The sequence below is a fragment of the Pseudophryne corroboree genome, assembly GCF_028390025.1.
Source record: "Pseudophryne corroboree isolate aPseCor3 chromosome 3 unlocalized genomic scaffold, aPseCor3.hap2 SUPER_3_unloc_60, whole genome shotgun sequence".
Lineage (NCBI taxonomy): Eukaryota > Metazoa > Chordata > Amphibia > Anura > Myobatrachidae > Pseudophryne > Pseudophryne corroboree.
This window is the reverse complement of record NW_026967553.1, coordinates 671,508-691,021: the sequence shown is the minus strand read 5'-3', so window position 1 is coordinate 691,021 and position 19,514 is coordinate 671,508. Positions and strand designations below refer to the sequence as shown.

General features: G+C 47.9%; 1 protein-coding gene across 1 annotated transcript in view; it reads left to right on the top strand.

The window, feature by feature from the left end:
- Positions 1-14,413: 14,413 nt before the first annotated feature.
- Positions 14,414-19,514, top strand: part of LOC134984545 (oocyte zinc finger protein XlCOF22-like) — a 33,324-nt gene continuing 28,223 nt past the window's right edge. Inside the window, exons 1-5 of the mRNA XM_063950105.1 lie at positions 14,414-14,496; positions 16,460-16,651; positions 17,291-17,369; positions 17,488-17,585; positions 17,745-18,070. Of these exons, the coding sequence (XP_063806175.1) occupies positions 17,327-17,369; positions 17,488-17,585; positions 17,745-18,070 (467 nt within the window). The 5' untranslated portion in view covers positions 14,414-14,496; positions 16,460-16,651; positions 17,291-17,326. The remainder of the gene's footprint in view (positions 14,497-16,459; positions 16,652-17,290; positions 17,370-17,487; positions 17,586-17,744; positions 18,071-19,514) is intronic.

Genomic DNA, 19,514 nt, shown 5'->3' with positions numbered 1-19,514 from the left:
CTTTACAAAAAAGAAGCCTGCGCCGGCTGGAGAAGAAGAAGGTCGAATGAACCCCTTTGCTAGGTTCTCTTTAATGTATTCCTCCATAGAATGCGTCTCGGGGAGAGACAACGGATAAGTTCGGCCTCGAGGTGGAACCTTCCCTGGAACGAGATCAATCGGGCAGTCCCATTCTCTATGAGGAGGAAGGATATCAGCAGAAGCTTTACTGAACACATCCGTGAAATCTTGATATGGAGGAGGTGGAACATCAGACGACCTGGGGGAGGAAGAACAGACAGGCAACACTTTAAACAAACATGTCTTAGTACAGGAGGAACCCCATGCCAGGATTTGCGTAGTCGTCCAATCAATTGTAGGATTGTGAAGACGGAGCCATGGAAGGCCCAGGACCACAGGATGTGTGGCTCTTGGAATCACTAAAAGTGAAATAAGTTCGGAATGAAGAACTCCCACTCTCAGACGAACTGGTAGAGTCCTTAGAGAAATAACTGTATCAAAAATTTTACTGCCATCCACAGCAGTTAAGGAAAAGGACGAAGGAAGTCTCTCGGTGGGTAGGGACCACCGTTTAACATAGGCTTCGGTAATAAAGTTCCCAGCTGCTCCGGAATCCAGGAGGGCAATGACGTTCTGATAACGTTGAGCAACTTGAAGCGAGACTGGGAGGTTACAATCTTGAGAAGATGGAGAGGAGATCATTACTCCTAGCCGGCCCTCTCCTTGGCGAGCTAGGATTTGGAGTTTCCCGGACGTTTGGGACAGGCATTAATGGTGTGAGACGGAGCTGCACAATACAGACAGAGAAACTCGGAGAGACGTCTTCGGCGCTCAGCAGGAGTTAAACGGGAACGGCCAATTTGCATGGGTTCATCTTTAGTTGGTGACAGTTGGCGAGGAGGAGGAGCAGAAGATTTTGGAGCAGATGATCTTCCACGCTCAGTTGCTCTCTCTCTGAAACGTAAGTCAACTTTCGTACAAAGTGAGATTAGCTCATCTAACTTGGAGGGTAAGTCTCTGGTAGCTAACTCATCTTTAATACGCTCGGATAAACCATGCCACAATGCAGCATACAGGGCCTCGTCGTTCCATGCCAGTTCGGATGCCAGGATCTGGAACTGTATAAGATATTGTCCTACAGTACGTGATCCCTGGCGTAAACGGAGAATCTCAGACGAAGCTGAAGTTACCCGGCCTGGCTCGTCGAAGATGCGCCTGAATGTTGACACGAATGCAGTGTAAGAAGATAGCAGGGTGTCGGACCTCTTCCATAACGGTGATGCCCAATCAAGGGCTGAGCCACTGAGAAGAGAAATAATGTAGGCAATTTTTGTACGGTCACTGGGAAAATTGCCAGGTTGTAGCTCAAACTGAATCTCACACTGGTTGAGAAATCCCCTGCAGAATCTTGGAGATCCGTCAAATTTTGCTGGCGTTGGAAGATGAAGACGTGGAGCAGAAATGGGTAAGGTGGGTGGGGTTATAGCTGGAGTCACTGTGGTTGACGCACCAGACGCGCCTGATCCACGGAGAGTTGTCTGAATCCCATCCAGCCGAGTAGAGAGATCCTGGAGACAGCGGATGATGTGGCCCTGTGCAGCCTCCTGATGTTCTAGTCGGGCTGCCAGTTCTTGCATCGGCCTGGCCGCTTGATCCTGGTCTCCGGCTGGATTCATTAGGTCAGTGCTTACTGTCACAACTGAGGGCCTGAGCTGACGGGAGGCAGCCTCAGTTGTAGGGGCTGAGATGTACCGGAACCTGGGAGGTTGTATCAGACCCCTGGACATGTAAGTAACATGAATAATAACTGCCCGAAGGCGTGACCACGACAACTTGGATAAAAGTCAATGATGTTTATTATGACAACTCCGCAACACAGCAGCAGAAAGAAAACGTAAAAGTCAGCAAAGAATAAATACAGTTCCTGAGTACTACAGGGTGGCAGGAGCCACAGGGCACTGGTAGTGTGAGATAGTTCTTATGATCTTCTAGATGGAAAGTCCTTACCAGGCCCGACTGTAGCAATGGAGATAACCCAGGATTGTGCCAGCTGGTGTTCCAGGAAAAGCTGGGTTGCTGAAGGTAAAACAGCTGCTGTGGATACTGGCTGGAACCAGACTGTTGTTAGCACGGAGTGGATACTGGCTGGAACCAGTTAAATAATAAATGAACTTGGGAGCGATGAAATATGAACTGAAATGTAGAACTTGAGAGCGGAGAAATAATAATACCGGTGGAGAGTGGTAAAGTGTAGAAAGGACACCGGCCCTTTAAGGGAAGCTGTACTCTGCTGGAAGCTGAGCTGGAAGCAGGTAATGTTGTAGCTGGAAACAGATGAATCCACAATGGATTGGAGAGTCAGGCTAAACCGCAGGTGGAATACTGGTGCGGGTCTCTATGGTGGAAGTCTTGAGACAGGAGCTGGAACCTGGAAGACAATCACAGGAGAGAGACAAACAGGAACTAGGTTTGACAACCAAAGCACTGACGTCTTCCTTGCTCAGGTACAGCTTACTTATACCTGCAGCAAGGAAGGGGTTGGCTAGGCAATTATGCAAATCAACAATACAGACAGCAGATTGGTGGAAATGATCAGATGACAGAATCCAAGATGGCTGCGCCCATGCAGACACTTGGAGGGAAGTTTGGTTTGTAATCCATGTGGTCTGGGAAACAGTAATGGCGGCGCCGGCCACCGGAGACAGGAGACGCCAGGCTGATAGATGCACATTTAACCACGCGGGCACAGCGGAGGCCGCGGCTGATGAAAACACCACTCTGACACTCTGCATGTGGAAACTCAGGAACAGCGGAATCCGGTCCTGGAACACTGAGCCCGCCTTAGGAGGCATCTGAAGGGTAAGTAATGGCGTCCAGATACCCGGATCGTGACATGTATAATGCGCCATTCCCAGCAGTCACCTCTCCAGTCATCACCCAGACACGTCTCCTGGTGTTACTGTATAATGTCCCATTCACAGCAGTCACCTCTCCAGTCATCACCCAGACACATCCCATGGTGTTACTGTATAATGCCCCATTCCCCATTCCCAGCAGTCACCTCTCCAGTCATCACCCAGACACATCCCCCGGTGTTACTGTATAATGCCCCATTCCCAGCAGTCACCTCTCCAGTCATCACCCGGACACATCCCCTGGTGTTTCTGTATAATGTCCCTTTCCCAGCAGTCACCTCTCCAGTCATCACCCAGACACATCCCCTGGTGTTACTGTATAATGCCCCATTCACAGCAGTCACCTCTCCAGTCATCACCCAGACACATCCCCTGGTGTTACTGTATAATGTTCCATTCCCAGCAGTCACCTCTCCAGTCATCACCCAGACACGTCTCCTGGTGTTACTGTATAATGCCCCATTCCCAGCAGTCACCTCTCCAGTCATCACCCGGACACATCCCCTGGTGTTACTGTATAATGTCTCATTCCCGGCAGTCTACTCTCCAGTCATCACCCAGACACGTTCACCGGTGTTACTGTATAATGACCCATTCACGGCAGTTAACTCCCCAGTCATCACCCAGACACATCCCCCGGTGTTTCTGTATAATGCCCCATTCCCAGCAGGCACCTCTCCAGTCATCACCCAGACACCTCCCCCGGTGTTACAATATAATGTCCCATTCCCAGAAGTCACCTCTCCAATCATCACCCAGTCACGTCCCTCTGTGTTACTGTATAATGTCCCATTCCCAGCAGTAACCTCTCCAGTCATCACCCAGACACATCCCCCGGTGTTACTGTATAATGTCCCATTCCCAGCAGTCACCTCTCCAGTCATCACCCAGACACGTCTCCTGGCGTTACTGTACAATGTCCCATTCCCAGCAGTCACCTCTCCAGTCATCACCCAGACACATCCCCCGGTGTTACTGTATAATGTCTTATTCCCAGCATTTACTTCCACAGTCATCACCCGTACACATCCCCTGGTGTTACTGTATAATGTCCCATTCCCAGCAGTCACCTCTCCAGTCATCACACAGACACATCCCCTGGTGTTACTGTATAATGCCCCATTCCCAGCAGTCACCTCTCCAGTCATCACCCAAACACATCCCCCTGTGTTACTGTATAATGCCCCATTCCCAGCAGTCACCTCTCCAGTCATCACCCGGACACATCCCCTGGTGGTACTGTATAATGTCCCATTCCCAGCAGTCACCTCTCCAGTCATCACCCAGACACCTCTCCCGGTGTTACTGTATAATGTCCCATTCCCAGCAGTTACCTCTCCAATCATCACCCAGACACGTCCCTCTGTGTTACTGTATAATGTCCCATTCCCAGCAGTCATTTCTCCAGTCATCACCCAGACACATACCCCGGTGTTACTGTATAATGTCCCATTCCCAGCAGTCACCTCTCCAGTCATTACCCAGACACGTCCCCTGGCGTTACTGTACAATGTCCCATTCCCAGCAGTCACCTCTCCAGTCATCACCCAGACACATCCCCCGGTGTTACTGTATAATGCCCTATTCCCAGCATTTACTTCCACAGTTATCACCCGGACACATCCCCTGATGTTTTTGTATAATGGCCCATTTCCAGCAGTCACCTCTCCAGTCATCACCCAGACACATCCCCTGGTGTTACTGTATAATGCCCTATTCCCAGTAGTCACTTCCACAGTCATCACCCGGACACATCCCCCGGTGTTACTGTATAATGTCCCCTTTCCCAGCAGTCACCTCTCCAGTCATCACCCAGACACATCCCTTGGTGTTACTGTGTAATGTCCCATTCCCAGCAGTCACCTCTCCAGTCATCACCCAGACACGCCCCCCGATGTTACTGTATAATGTCCCATTCCCAGTAGTCACCTCTCCAGGCATCACCCAGACACGTCCCCTGGTGTTACTGTATAATGTCCCATTCCCAGCAGTCACCTCTCCAGTCACCACGCAGACACGTCCCCTGGTGTTACTGTATAATGCCCCATTCCCAGCAGTCACCTCTCCAGTCATCACCCAGACACATCCCCTGGTGTTACTGTATAATGCCCCATTCCCAGCAGTCACCTCTCCAGTCATTACCCAGACACATCCCCTAGTGTTACTGTATAATGTGCAATTCCCAGCAATCACCTCTCCAGTCATCACCCAGACACATCCCCTGGTGTTACTGTATAATGTCCCATTCCCAGCAGTCACCTCTCCAGTCATCACCCAGACACATCCCCTGGTGTTACTGTATAATGTCCCATTCCCAGCAGTCACCTCTCCAGTCATCACCCAGACACATCCCCTGGTGTTACTGTATAATGTCCCATTCCCAGCAGTCACCTCTCCAGTCATCACCCAGACACGTCCCCTGGTGTTACTGTATAATGCCCCATTCCCAGCAGTCACCTCTCCAGTCATCACCCAGACACGCCCCCTGGTGTTACTGTATAATGTCCCATTCCCAGCAGTCACCTCTCCAGTCATCACCCAGACACATCCCCTGGTGTTACTGTATAATGCGCCAATCCCAGCAGTCACCTCTCCAGTCATCACCCAGACACGTCCCCCGATGTCACTGTGTCAAGGGGTCAGCTTGCTGGGGAATTTAATAAGTGTGGAATTAAGAAGTGTGTTATCCAAACAGTTAAAAAAACAGCTGAACAAACATTGAGCACCAACAAGGAAAGGTAACTTACTTAAACCACTTAACCCAAAATTATCTCACAAACAACCACAGCATGTTCATCACACTACTGTTTCTTATTTCAATTCATTAAATTCTCACCAAATGTAACACATTCTCCACTCACCATAAAACTCTCCCCTCTGTACACATTACAGCTTCTATTCTCCACTCCCCTCTTCTAAACACTCATGAGCTTTATACTTACTTCTCTGCAAGTACTTTGACAACCACAATTGGCCACCAGAATAAACACTCGCAAACATCCACCAATATTTATCTCAGTGTTCTGCTTTTATTAGCTGGTGCCATATCACCAAATCCAGGCCCCAACCACCTGTCCCTCTCACACTCAGCTGTCTCAAAACAACATAGAACTCCATCTAACCTCATAAATATCACGTGTCTCCCATCCCCCTCCAAGTCACTAAAATGTGGCTTATGGAATGCACGCTCTGTTTGTAACAAATTAACATCCATCCATGACCTCTTCATATCTCACAACTTTAATCTGCTGGCTATAACAGAAACCTGGCTCACACAATCAGACACGGCCTCCCGTGCACTGTCACACGGTGGTTTCCACTTCATCCCCCCCCACCCAGGCCTGGTAATAGTAAAGGTGGTGGGGTTGGAATCTTACTGTCCCAACTTTTGACATACACTGTTCTACCTCAGGTTCCATCACTCGCATTCACATCATTTGAAGATCACTCTATCAGGATTTTCACTTCCTTCTCTCTGGGTGTTGCAGCTATCTATCGCCCTCCTGGGCAACCCAAACAATAATTTCTAGAAGATTTTTCTTCCTGGCTCCCACACATCTTATCCCCTGACATCTCCACCATCAATATGGGTCAATATCAATATAGCTCTTGACACTCCACAAACTGTTCATGCCCCCAAACTCCTCTCTCTAACCTCCTCTCTTGGCCTCACCCAATGGTCCGACTCCTCTACACACCAGGAAGGCCACTGCCTTGATCTTGTGTTCACCAGGCTCTGCTCAGTTTCTGAATTCATTAACACTCCTTTCCCTTTCTCTGATCACATCCTGATCACCTTCACAATCTCTTCTATTACTCTAAATTCTATGACACTAAAACCTAGCAAGCCTCCTCTAACCCGCAGAAATACTAACAATATACATTTTCACCAACTTTCCACTTCTCTGCAACAACTGCTCTCACCAATCTCTACATTTACCACACCTGACACTGCTGTATCCCACCTGCACAAGACCCTAGAGAGTGCCCTTGATGAAGTGGCTCCAGCTTCCCATCACACTCCACGTAGGCTTAGATGCCAACCATGGCACTCTAAATCATCAAGACACCTACAAAAACTGTCACGTAAAGTAGAACGTCAGTGGCGTAAATCTCAGAATCCAAGTGACTTCCTCACATATAAGACCACCCTACCACTCCTATCAACAGGCTCTGGACACTGCCAAACTTTGTCCAATCTTTTATCTCTTCTCATGTCACCAACCCCAAGCGACTTTCTAATACATATAAATCACTTCTTTACCCTCCCTCACCTCCCCCACTAGCTACTATCAGTGCACAAGAACTTGCCTCCTACTTCAAGGATAAGAGTGATAAAATCTGAGATGCAATGGTACGCTCTTCCTCAGCCAGTGACCTGCTCAATTCCCTACCTGAACCCTCTGGCACTTTCTCTTCATTTGATCCCACAAGTGAAGATGAAGTATCAACATTCTCCTCTTGATCCTATACCCTCACAGGTCAGTAAAACTTTGTCTCCTGTGCTTATCCCAACCTTAACTAAAATCTGTAATCTCTCTCTCTCTACTGGTATCTTTCCTTCTCTGTTTAAGCATGCAGTGATTACTCCCATTCTAAACAAACACAACTCTGACCCAAACACACTCTCTAACTACCGTCCCATTTCTCAGCTACCCAGTCCCTCCAAGCTACTTGAGAGACTTGCCTACACTCGCCTTACACACATTCTTAACTCCCACTACTTATTGGACCCACTTCAGTCAGGCTTTTATGCCCAACACTCCACAGAGACGGCACTGACCAAAGTAGTGAATGATCTAGTCACTGCTAGATCTAAAGCCCATTACACACTACTCATTCTTCTAGATCTCTCTGCAGCTTATGACACTGCTGACCACTCTCTTCTCATACAAATACTACAATCTCTAGGTCTTCAGGACACGGCCCTCTCCTGGTTCTCATCCTAACTATCTAATCGCTCTTTCAGTGGTCACTTCTCTGATTCTATTTCTTCTTCTCTACCTCTATCAGCTGGAGTACCGCAAGGCTCAGACTTAAGTCCTCTGCTGTTCTCAATCTATACCTCATCTCATCGCTGGGTGATCATATCATACAACCCATTAAGAAACTGGCAAGCTGGTGGACCATTATGCAACAGGTAGCATCTATCCTTGTGCATCAATGCCTATTTCCCCATATATTGTAAGCATGCGAGCAGGGCCTTCCTACCTCTATGTCTGTCTGTTTTTACCCAATTTTGTTCTATTACTGTTGTTTTAATTGTAAAGCTCAACAGAATATGCTGCGCTATATAAGAAACTGCTAATAAATAAATATTAAAATAAATACAACACAGGCCGCTCCCCCTGTATACTATGACAACACAGGATGCTAGCCCTGTATATTATGACAACACAGGCCGCTCCCCTATATACTATGACAGCACAGGATGCTACCCTTGTATATTATAGCAACACAGGCCGCTCCCCCTGTATACTATCACAGTACAGGATGCTATCCCTGTATATTATGACAACACAGGTCGCTCCTTCTGTATATTATGACAACACAGGCCGCTCCCCTATATACTATGACAGCACAGGATGCTACACCTGTATATTATAGCAACACAGGCTGCTCCCCTTGTATACTATGACAGCACAGGATGCTACCCCTGTATATTATGACAACACAGGCCGCTCACCCTGTATACTATGACAGCACAGATTGCTACCCCTGTATATTATGACAACACAGGCCGCTCCTCCTGTATACTATGACAACACAGACTGCTACCCCTGTATATTATGACAGCACATGCCGCTCCCTCTGTATATTATGACAACACAGGCCGCTCCCCTATATACTATGACAGCACAGGATGCTACACCTGTATATTATAGCAACACAGGCCGCTCCCCTTGTATACTATGACAGCACAGGATGCTACCCCTGTATATTATAGCAACACAGGCCGCTCCCCTTGTATACTATGACAGCACAGGATGCTACCCCTGTATATTATGACAACACACGCCACTCCTTCTGTATAGAAAGACAATACATGCCGCTCACCCTATATAATAATAGGAACAAGAAACCACAGGCCCCTCCGCCTGCATATTATGGCAACACAGGTCGCTCCTCCTCTATACTATGACAGTACCGGACGATACCCCTGTATATTATGCCACTACAAACATATATATTGGTAGATGCTCAATTAGCTTAGTGATATCATTCAGGTGCTCGAAAGGGAGGGGTATTTCTGAGCAAGAAAGAAAGGCAATTGGTTTCCCCCAGTACCCTGAATGATAACCGTAACCAGATCTAAATCCCACATGATAATAGAATTCAGAGATCTTCGTTACACATATTTGAGCAAATGTGTGAATAAGCCCCAAAGCCGCATCAAGGCGTCTCTGTATATTTGGGGTCCCTAGCGCTATATCTAGGTGCAGGGTGTGGCATCCCAAAACACCAGCATAAGCCAGAAAGCCCAGAGTAGCATACCAGTGAAAAAACTATAGTTATGCCACTACCCCTGTATACAATGACGACACAGGATGCTAGACCTGTATATTATGACAACACAGGCCGCTCCCACTGTATACTATGACAGCACAGGATGCTACCCCTGTATATTATAGCAACACAGGCCGCTCCCCTTGTATACTATGACAGTACAGGATGCTACCCCTGTATATTATGACAACACACGCCACTCCTTCTGTATAGAAAGACAATACATGCCGCTCACCCTATATAATAATAGGAACAAGAAACCACAGGCCCCTCCGCCTGTATATTATGGCAACACAGGTCGCTCCTCCTGTATACTATGACAGTACCGGACGATACCCCTGTATATTATGCCACTACAAACATATATAATGGTAGATGCTCAATTAGCTTAGTGATATCATTCAGGTGCTCGAAAGGGAGGGGTATTTCTGAGCAAGAAAGAAAGGCAATTGGTTTCCCCCAGTACCCTGAATGATAACCGTAACCAGATCTAAATCCCACATGATAATAGAATTCAGAGATCTTCGTTACACATATTTGCGCAAATGTGTGAATAAGCCCCAAAGCCGCATCAAGGCGTCTCTGTATATTTGGGGTCCCTAGCGCTATATCTAGGTGCAGGGTGTGGCACCCCAAAACACCAGCATAAGCCAGAAAGCCCAGCGTAGCATACCAGTGAAAAAACTATACTTATGCCACTACCCCTGTATACAATGACGACACAGGATGCTAGACCTGTATATTATGACAACACAGGCCGCTCCCACTGTATACTTTGACAGCACAGGATGCTACCCATGTATATTATGACAACACATACTGCTCCCCCTGTATACTATGACAGCACAGGATGCAACCCCTGTATACTATGACAGCACAGACCACTTCTTCTGTATAGAAAGCCAATACATGCTGCTCACCCTATATAATATTAGTAACAAGACGCCACAGGCCCCTCCCCCTGTATACTATGACAGCACAGGCCGCTCCCCCTGTATTCAATGACGGCACAGAATGATATCCCTCTATATTATGAAAACACAGGCCGCTCCCCCTGTACACTATGAAAGCACAGGATGCTACCCCTGTATATTACAGCAATACAGGCCACTCCTCCTGTATACTATGACAGCACAGGATGCTACCCCTGTATACTATGACAGCACAGGCCACTTCTGTATAGAAAGCCAATACATGCTGCTCACCCTATATAATAGTAACAAGACATCACAGGCTGCTCCCCTTGTATGCTATGACAACACAGGCCGCTCCCACTGTATACAATGACGGCACAGGATGCTACCCCTGTATATTATGACAATACAGGCCGCTCCTTCTGTATAGAAAGCCAATACATGCTGCTTTCCCTATATAATAATAGTAACAAGACACCACAGGCCTCTCCGCCTGCATATTATGACAACACAGGTCGCTCCTCCTGTATACTATGACAGTACAGGACGCTGCCCCTGTATATTATGCTACTACCCCTGTATACAATGACGGCACAGGATGCTACCCCTGTATATTATGACAACACAGGCCGCTCCACCTGTATAATATGACAGCAGATGATGCTACCCCTGTATATTATGTAAACACAGGCCACTCCCCCTGTATACTATGACAGCACATGATGCTACCCCTGTATATTATGTTAATACAGACCGCTCCCCCTGTATACTATGACAGCACATTATGCTACCCTTGTATATTATGAAAACACAGGCCGCTCCTCCTGTATACTATGACAACACAGGCCGCTCCCCCTGTATACTATGACGGCACAGGATGCTACCCTTGTATATTATGAAAACACAGGCCGCTCCTCCTGTATACTATGACAACACAGACTGCTACCCCTGTGTATTTTAGCAACACAGGTCGCTCCCCCTGTATACTATGCCAGCACAGGATGCTACCCCTGTATACAATGACAGCACAGGCCACTCCTTCTGTATAGAAAGCCAATACATGCTGCTCTCCCTATATAATAATAGTAACAAGACACCACAGGCCCCTCCCCCTGTATACTATGACAGCACAGGCCGCTCCATCTGTATTCAATGACGGCACAGAATGATACCCCTGTATATTATGACAATACAGGCCGCTCCCCCTGTATACTATGACAGCACATTATGCTACCCTTGTATATTATGAAAACACAGGTCGCTCCCCCTGTATACTATGACAGCACAGGATGCTACCCCTGTATATAATGAAAACACAGGCCGCTCCCCCTGTATACCATGACAGCACATGATGCTACCCCTGTAAATTATAGCAACACAGGCCACTCCCCCTGTATAATATGACAGCACAGGATGACAACACAGGCCGCTCCTCCTGTATACTATGACAGCACAGGATGCTCCCCCTGTATATTATGACAATACAGGCCGCTCCCCCCGTTTACGATGACAGCACAGGATGCTACCCCTGTATATTATGACAACACAGGCCGCTCCCCCTGTATAGTATGACAGCACAGGATGCTATCCCTGTATATTATGACAACACAGGCCACTGCCCCTGTATACTATGACAGAACAGGCCGCTCCCCTGTATACAATGACGGCACAGGATGCTATCCCTGTATATTATGACAATACAGGCCGCTCCCCCTGTATACTATGACAGCACAGGATGACAACACAGGCCGCTCCTCCTGTATAATATGACAGCACAGGATGCTACCCCTGTATATTATGACAATACAGGCCGCTCCCCCTGTATACGATGACAGCACAGGATGCTACCCCTGTATATTATGACAACACAGGCCGCTCCCGCTGTATACTATGACAGCACAGGATGCTATCCCTGTATATTATGACAACACAGGCCGCTCCCCCTGTATACTAGGACAGCACAGGATGCTAATATAGAAAGCCAATACATGCCGCTCACCCTATATAATAATAATAAGACACCACAGGACCCTCCACCTGTATATTATGACAGTACAGGCCGCTACCCCTGTATATTATGACAACACATGCTGCTCCCCTGAATATTAATACAACACAGGTCGCTCCCCCTGTATAGTACAATGCCAAAGGACACAACACACAACACCTGTAAAGCTCCATTTATGGAAATACAGTAACGGTGGGGTCTGCGCCACCCGTATTACGGTAACGGCAGGGTCTGCTCCACCCGTATTACGGCAACGGCGTGGTCTGCGCCACCTGTATTACGGTAACGGCGGGGTCTGTGTCACCTGTATTACGGTAACGGCGGGCTCTGCGCCACCTGTATTACGGTAACGGCGGGGCCTGCGCCACCTGTATTACGGTAAAGCTGGGGTCTGCGCCACCTGTATTACGGTAACGCCGGGGTCTTAAACTCCGGGGTCTGCTCCGCTTGCATTACTGTAACGCCGGAGTCTGCACCACCTGTATTACGGTAACGCCGGGGTCTTTAACTCCGGGGTCTAAGCCGCTTTTATTACGGTAACGCCGGGGTCTGCACCACCTGTATTACGGTAATGGCGGGGTCTGCACCTCCTGTATTACGGTAACGGCAGGGTCTGCGCCACTGTAATACGGTAACGGCGGGGTCTGCGCCACCTGTATCATGATAACTACGGGGTCTGCGCCACCTGTATTATGGTAACTACGGGGTCTACGCCACCTGTATTACGGTAACTATGGGGTCTGCGCCACTGTAATACAGTAACGGCGGGGTCTGCGCCACCTGTATTACGGTAACGTCGGGGTCTGCACCACCTGTATTACGTTAGCGCCGGGGTCTGCGTCACCTGTATTAAGGTAACGGCGGGGTCTGCTCCACCTGTATTACGGTAACGGCGGGGTCTGCACCACCTGTATTACGGTAACGGCGGGGTCTGCGCCACTGTATTACGGTAACGGCGGGGTCTGCGCCACCTGTATTACGGTAACGGCAGGGGCTGCGCCACCTTTATTACGGTAACGGCGGGGTCTGTGACGCCTGTATTACGGTAACGGCGGGGTCTGTGACGCCTGTATTACGGTAACGGCGGGGTCTGCGACGCCTGTATTACGGTAACGGCGGGGTCTGCGCCACCTGTATTATGGTAACTACGGGGTCTGCGCCACCTGTATTATGGTAACTACGGGGTCTACGCCACCTGTATTACGGTAACTATGGGGTCTGCGCCACTGTAATACGGTAACGGCGGGGTCTGCGCCACCTGTATTACGGTAACGTCGGGGTCTGCACCACCTGTATTACGTTAGCGCCGGGGTCTGCGTCACCTGTATTAAGGTAACGGCGGGGTCTGCTCCACCTGTATTACGGGAACGGCGGGGTCTGCGTCACCTGTATTACGGTAACGGCGAGGTCTGCGACACCTGTATTACGGTAACGGCGGGGTCTGCTCCACCTGTATTACGGTAACGGCGGCGTCTGCGCCACCTGTATTATGGTAACGGCGGGGTCTGCGCCACCTGTATTACGGTAACGGCGGGGTCTGCACCTCCTGTATTACGGTAATGGCGGGGTCTGCTCCACCTGTATTACGGTAATAGGACACTAGAGTGTCAGTCACCTGTACAGGGATAGTGCAGCACCAGAGGCTGCTCCAGCTGCACTATAACAAGGCACCAGAGGCTGCTCCCCCTGTAGTACAGAACCTGACACCAGAGCTGCTCAGCCTATAGAATAATAATAATAATATCATTACCTGCTGCCAGACACAGCAATGGCTGCTCTCTGCTCCTGCTGCCTTGTGGGAATGATAGAAGGAAGGCGGAGCTCAGACCAGGGGAAAATGGCCGCCGCTCATGACGTCACTAGACGGTCAGGGAATCTATTGCGGTTTGTTCTTATTGCTGCTGCCGGACTGGTCTACAAGAAAATGGCCGCCGGCCTCCTGCACTGAGGACTTTTATGGTTTAAATATTACTGGGGGCGGAGGTGCGGGCGTGGTGTAGAGGGGAGGGGCCAATAACCAGAAAGCAGCCTTTGCCAATCATGCCCTACTTCCTGACTGTGCGTTCCACCTTACTTCCGGACTGTGCGTTCCACATACAGGAAGTGAGTTTTCATCGACTGCTTGCTGCCTCGCAGTGTACGTGGAGATCAGGTAATGGCGTCTTACTATACAGGGGGAGCAGCCTGTGGTGTCCTGATATTATTACTATACAGGGGGAGCAGCCTGTGGTGTCCTGTTATTATTATTATACAGGGGGAGCAGCCTGTGGTGTCCTGTTATTATTATTATTATTCAGGGGGAGCAGCTTGTGGTGTCCTGTTATTATTATTATACAGGGGGAGCAGCCTGTGGTGTCCTGTTATTATTATTATTATACAGGGGGAGCAGCCTGTGGTGTCCTGTTATTATTATTATACAGGGGGAGCAGCCTGTGGTGTCCTGTTATTATTATTATTATACAGGGGGAGCAGCCTGTGGTGTCCTGTTATTATTATTATACAGGGGGAGCAGCCTGTGGTGTCCTGTTATTATTATTATACAGGGGGAGCAGCCTGTGGTGTCCTGTTATTATTATTATTATACAGGGGGAGCAGCTTGTGGTGTCCTGTTATTATTATTATACAGAGGAGCAGCATGTGGTGTCCTGTTATTATTATACAGGGGGAGCGACTTGTAGTGTCCTATTATATTTTTTCTGGGGGAACAGCCTATTGTGTGATTTTATTATTAATATAAAGGGAGAGCAGAATGGGGTGTGTTGTTATTAGTGTTATACAGGGGGAGCAGGTTTTTGTGTGCGGTTATTATTATACAGGGACAGCAGCTTGTGCTGTCCTGGTATTATTATTATACATTGGGAGTGATGGTGATTTCCTACAATACAGGAGGAATGGTCTGAGGTGTCCTGCTTTTAAATACATCTGTTATTATTGTTATACTGGGGTGCAGCCTTTAGTGTCGTTATTATTATTACTACAGGTTGATTATCCCATATCCAAATATTCCGAAATACAGACTTTTTTGAGTGAGAGTGAGATAGTGAAACCTTTGTTTTTTGATGGCTCAATGTACACAAACTTTGTTCAATGCACAAAGTTATAAAAAAATATTGGCTAAAATTACCTTCCGGCTGTGTGTATAAGGTGTATATGTAACATAAATGCATTCTGTGCTTAGACTTGGGTCCCATCACCATGATATCTCATTATGGTATGCAATTTATTCCAAAATACGGAATAATCCAATATCCAAAATACCTCTGGTCCCAAGCATTTTGGATAAGGGATACTGTGGGGATTGGAAATATTGCTCAAAATCTAGGATGTATTAAAGCAGAGACCGTAATATCCCTGGCATGTGTATCAGCTGATAATTGGAGCAGTATGAAGTAAATGTATATCAGACTCCTGGGAGTGTCACAGTGACATAACATATCTATAATAATAATACAGGAACATGACTGGGGAGGTGAGGGCATCTGGGAATATCACAGTGACATCACTTATATCTATAATACTAATAATAATAATACAGGAACATGACTGGGGAGCTGAGGGGATCTGGGAGTATCACAGTGACATCACTTATATCTATAGTAATAATACAGGGACATGACTGGGGAGGTGAGGGCATCTGGGAATATCACAGTGACATCACTTATATCTATAGTAATAATACAGGGACATGACTGGGGAGGTGAGGGAATCTGGGAGCATCATAGTGACATCACTTATATCTATAGTAATAATACAGGGACATGACTGGGGAGGTGAGGGGATCTGGGAGCGTCACATTTACATTACTTATATCTATAGTAATAATACAGGAATATGACTGGGTAGGTGATGGGATCTGGGACCATCACAGTGACGTCACTTATATCTATAGTTGTAGTACAGGTACATGACTGGGGAGGTGAAGGGATCTGGGAGTGTCACTATGACATCACTTATATCTATAGCTATAATACAGAAATATCACTGGGGAGGTGAGGGGATCTGTGAGCATCACTGTGACATAACTTATATCTCTAGTAATAATACAGGGACGTGACTGGGGAAGTGAGGGGATCTGGGAGTATTTGCAGCTATATTGATGTCTCCCCATTTTGCAGGGTTACACAGTAGTGAAGAAGATATCTGGTGAGTGTGAGACACCCAGCAGCCATCCTCGTGTGTCAGGCGGACTAAGCACGACCCACAGCCCCATCACAGTGCCTCCACCTCACTCACTGATACATGAGAGACACAGTGACGAGAAGATCCTGGAACTCACCAACAAGATCATTCAGCTGCTGAAAGGAGAGGTGACTGCTGGGAATGGAACATTATACAGTAACACCAGGGGACGTGTCTGGGTGGTGACTGCTGGGAATGGGGCATTGTACAGTAACACCAGGGGACGTGTCTGGGTGATGACTGGAGAGGTGACTGCTGGCAATGGGGCATTATACAGTAACACCAGGGGATGTGTCTGGGTGATGACTAGAGAGGTGACTGCTGGGAATGGGACATTATACAGTAACACCAGGGGATGTGTCTGGGTGATGACTGGAGAGGTCACTGCTGGGAATGGGGCATTATACAGTAACACCAGGGGACGTGTCTGGGTGATGACTGGAGAGGTGACTGCTGGGAATGGGATATATACAGTAACACCGGGGGACGTGTCTGGGTGGTGACTGGAGAGGTGACTGCTGGGAATGGGGCATTATACAGTAACACCAGGGGATGTGTCTGGGTGATGACTAGAGAGGTGACTGCTGGGAATGGGACATTATACAGTAACACCAGGGGATGTGTCTGGGTGATGACTGGAGAGGTGACTGCTGGGAATGGAGCATTATACAGTAACACCAGGGGATGTGTCTGGGTGATGACTGTATCACTGTGTGTGTCAGGTTCCTATAAGGTGTCAGGATGTCACTGTCTATGTCTCCATGCAGGAGGTGGAGTATATAGAGGAACACAAGGGTCTTTACATGGACGTGATGATGGAGAATCACCGGCCCCTCACATCACTGGGTAAGAGGAGACTGTCATGTATTGTACAGGGGAGAACAGGTATGGGGGCCCCTATATACACACATCACCTGATAATCACATATATACACTGTACTCAGTCACTGTGTGTCTCCTATAGATGGGCCCAGTAACAGAGATACCCCAGAGAGATGTCCCCGTCCCCTGTATTCCCAGGATTGTACAGAGGAGAATCACAGGATCCCACAGGAGGATCAGGTAGGCGGTATTTAGGGTCTCCCCAATATACCAAAGTGACTGTCACTATATGATCTGTAGAGGAGCTGTGCGTCTTATACACTGATATTATATTGTTTCACCTCAGTTTAACCTGACTGTATGCAAATGTCATTATAGGTTTTGTTATTTTATTTCTAGGTAGAACGTCTGTCTAATATTAAAACAGAAGATACAGAGGGAGAAGAAGAGACGTATGTGACTGATATAAAGGCAGAAGATATAGAGGGAGAAGAAGAGACGTATGTGACTGATATAAAGGCAGAAGATATAGAGGGAGAAGAAGAGACGTATGTGACTGATATAAAGGCAGAAGATATAGAGGGAGAAGAAGAGACGTATGTGACTGATATTAAAACAGAAGATATAGAGGGAGAAGAACAGACGTATGTGACTGATATAAAGGCAGAAGATATAGAGGGAGAAGAAGAGACGTATGTGACTGATATGAAGGGAGAAGAAGAGACGTATGTGACTGATATGAAGGCAGAAGATGCAGATGAAGAAGAAGATACGTATGAGGGGTGATCAGCAGTGTAAGGAGGAGGAGATCCCTACAGATATCAGCACAGGTGAGTAATAAACACTTATTACAGAAGTCACATATTCTCATTGCTCAGTCACTACAGCAATCTCTTATCCTACACCCTCCTCTGTCAGTACAGACTAATGTGGAATATGTATTTCTGCTGCGGGGTACACTGGGCTCCACAGGGAATGACATTGGGATGTAGAGTAGGCTCTTGATCCGATGCACCAACAGGCTCAAAGCTTTGACCTTCTTCCCAGAATGCATAGCGCCGCCTCCTCTATAACCCCACCTTTGTGCACAGGAGCTCAGTTTTGTAGTTGGTGCCATGCAGTAAGCAGGCATACAACACGGGTGCTGCAGCCCCAGGAAATAGCTTTTTAAAGAAATTCATGCCTCACAAGAAGATGCTGGCTCGCTACCCCCTCGCTGCGGAGCTAAGTAAAAATTGGGAATCACACCCGCCAGTGGATTCGCAGGTGGCGCAGCTGGTGGTATCCTCAGCTCTGCCCGTAACTATTGTCACGTCCCTGAGAGAGCCGACGGATAAGCGTGTGGAGGGTTGTTTAAAGGCAATTTACACCCTAACCGGTGCTGCACATAGGCCCACCATTGCCGCGACATGGGCTGCAGAAGCTGTGGAAGCGTGGGCTCAGGAGCTGGAGGCGGAGTTGCCGTCCAACGCTTCTGATCATGCTAGACAATGCTTGTCATATATTGTCACAGCGTGTCATTACATTAAGGAGGCGGCTTCGGATACAGGTATTCTGGCGGCCAAGGTTTCTACTACGTCCATACTGGCTCGCCGGATTCTATGGTTGCAGTCCTTGTCTGTGGATCTGTCTTCTAAGAAAACCCTGGAGGTACTCCCGTTTAAGGGAGACATTCTTTTCGGAGAAGACCTCAATAAGATAGTGGCTGACTTAGCTTCTGCTAAAACAACGTGTTTACCTAGTATTGCCCCTTCGTTGCCGAAGGCTAAGAGTACTCCTTTGTCCTTCAGGGTAAGCAAAGGGTCAGGCGTACTCGAAACAGGTACGCACTTCCAAACCAAATAAGCACAAACTGGCCTGGGCTACCCGTCAGCCTGCTTCCAAAACTAAATTGCCTGCCGCATGGGGGATCCTAGGGTGGGGGGGCGACTTCTAGGGTATACCCAGGAATGGTTGAAGACCACTTCCGATGCCTGGGTACGGGAAGTCGTCACTTGAGGTTACACCGTATCTTTCAAAAATCGCCCCTCTCATAGATTTTGCCTGATAGACATCCCTTCGGATCAGGTAAAGGCAAAAACTCTTCATTCGGTGGTACAGTCCCTACTGGACACAGGAGTGGTAGTACAGGTGCCTCTGGCTCAGAGAGGCAAGGGGTACTATTCACCG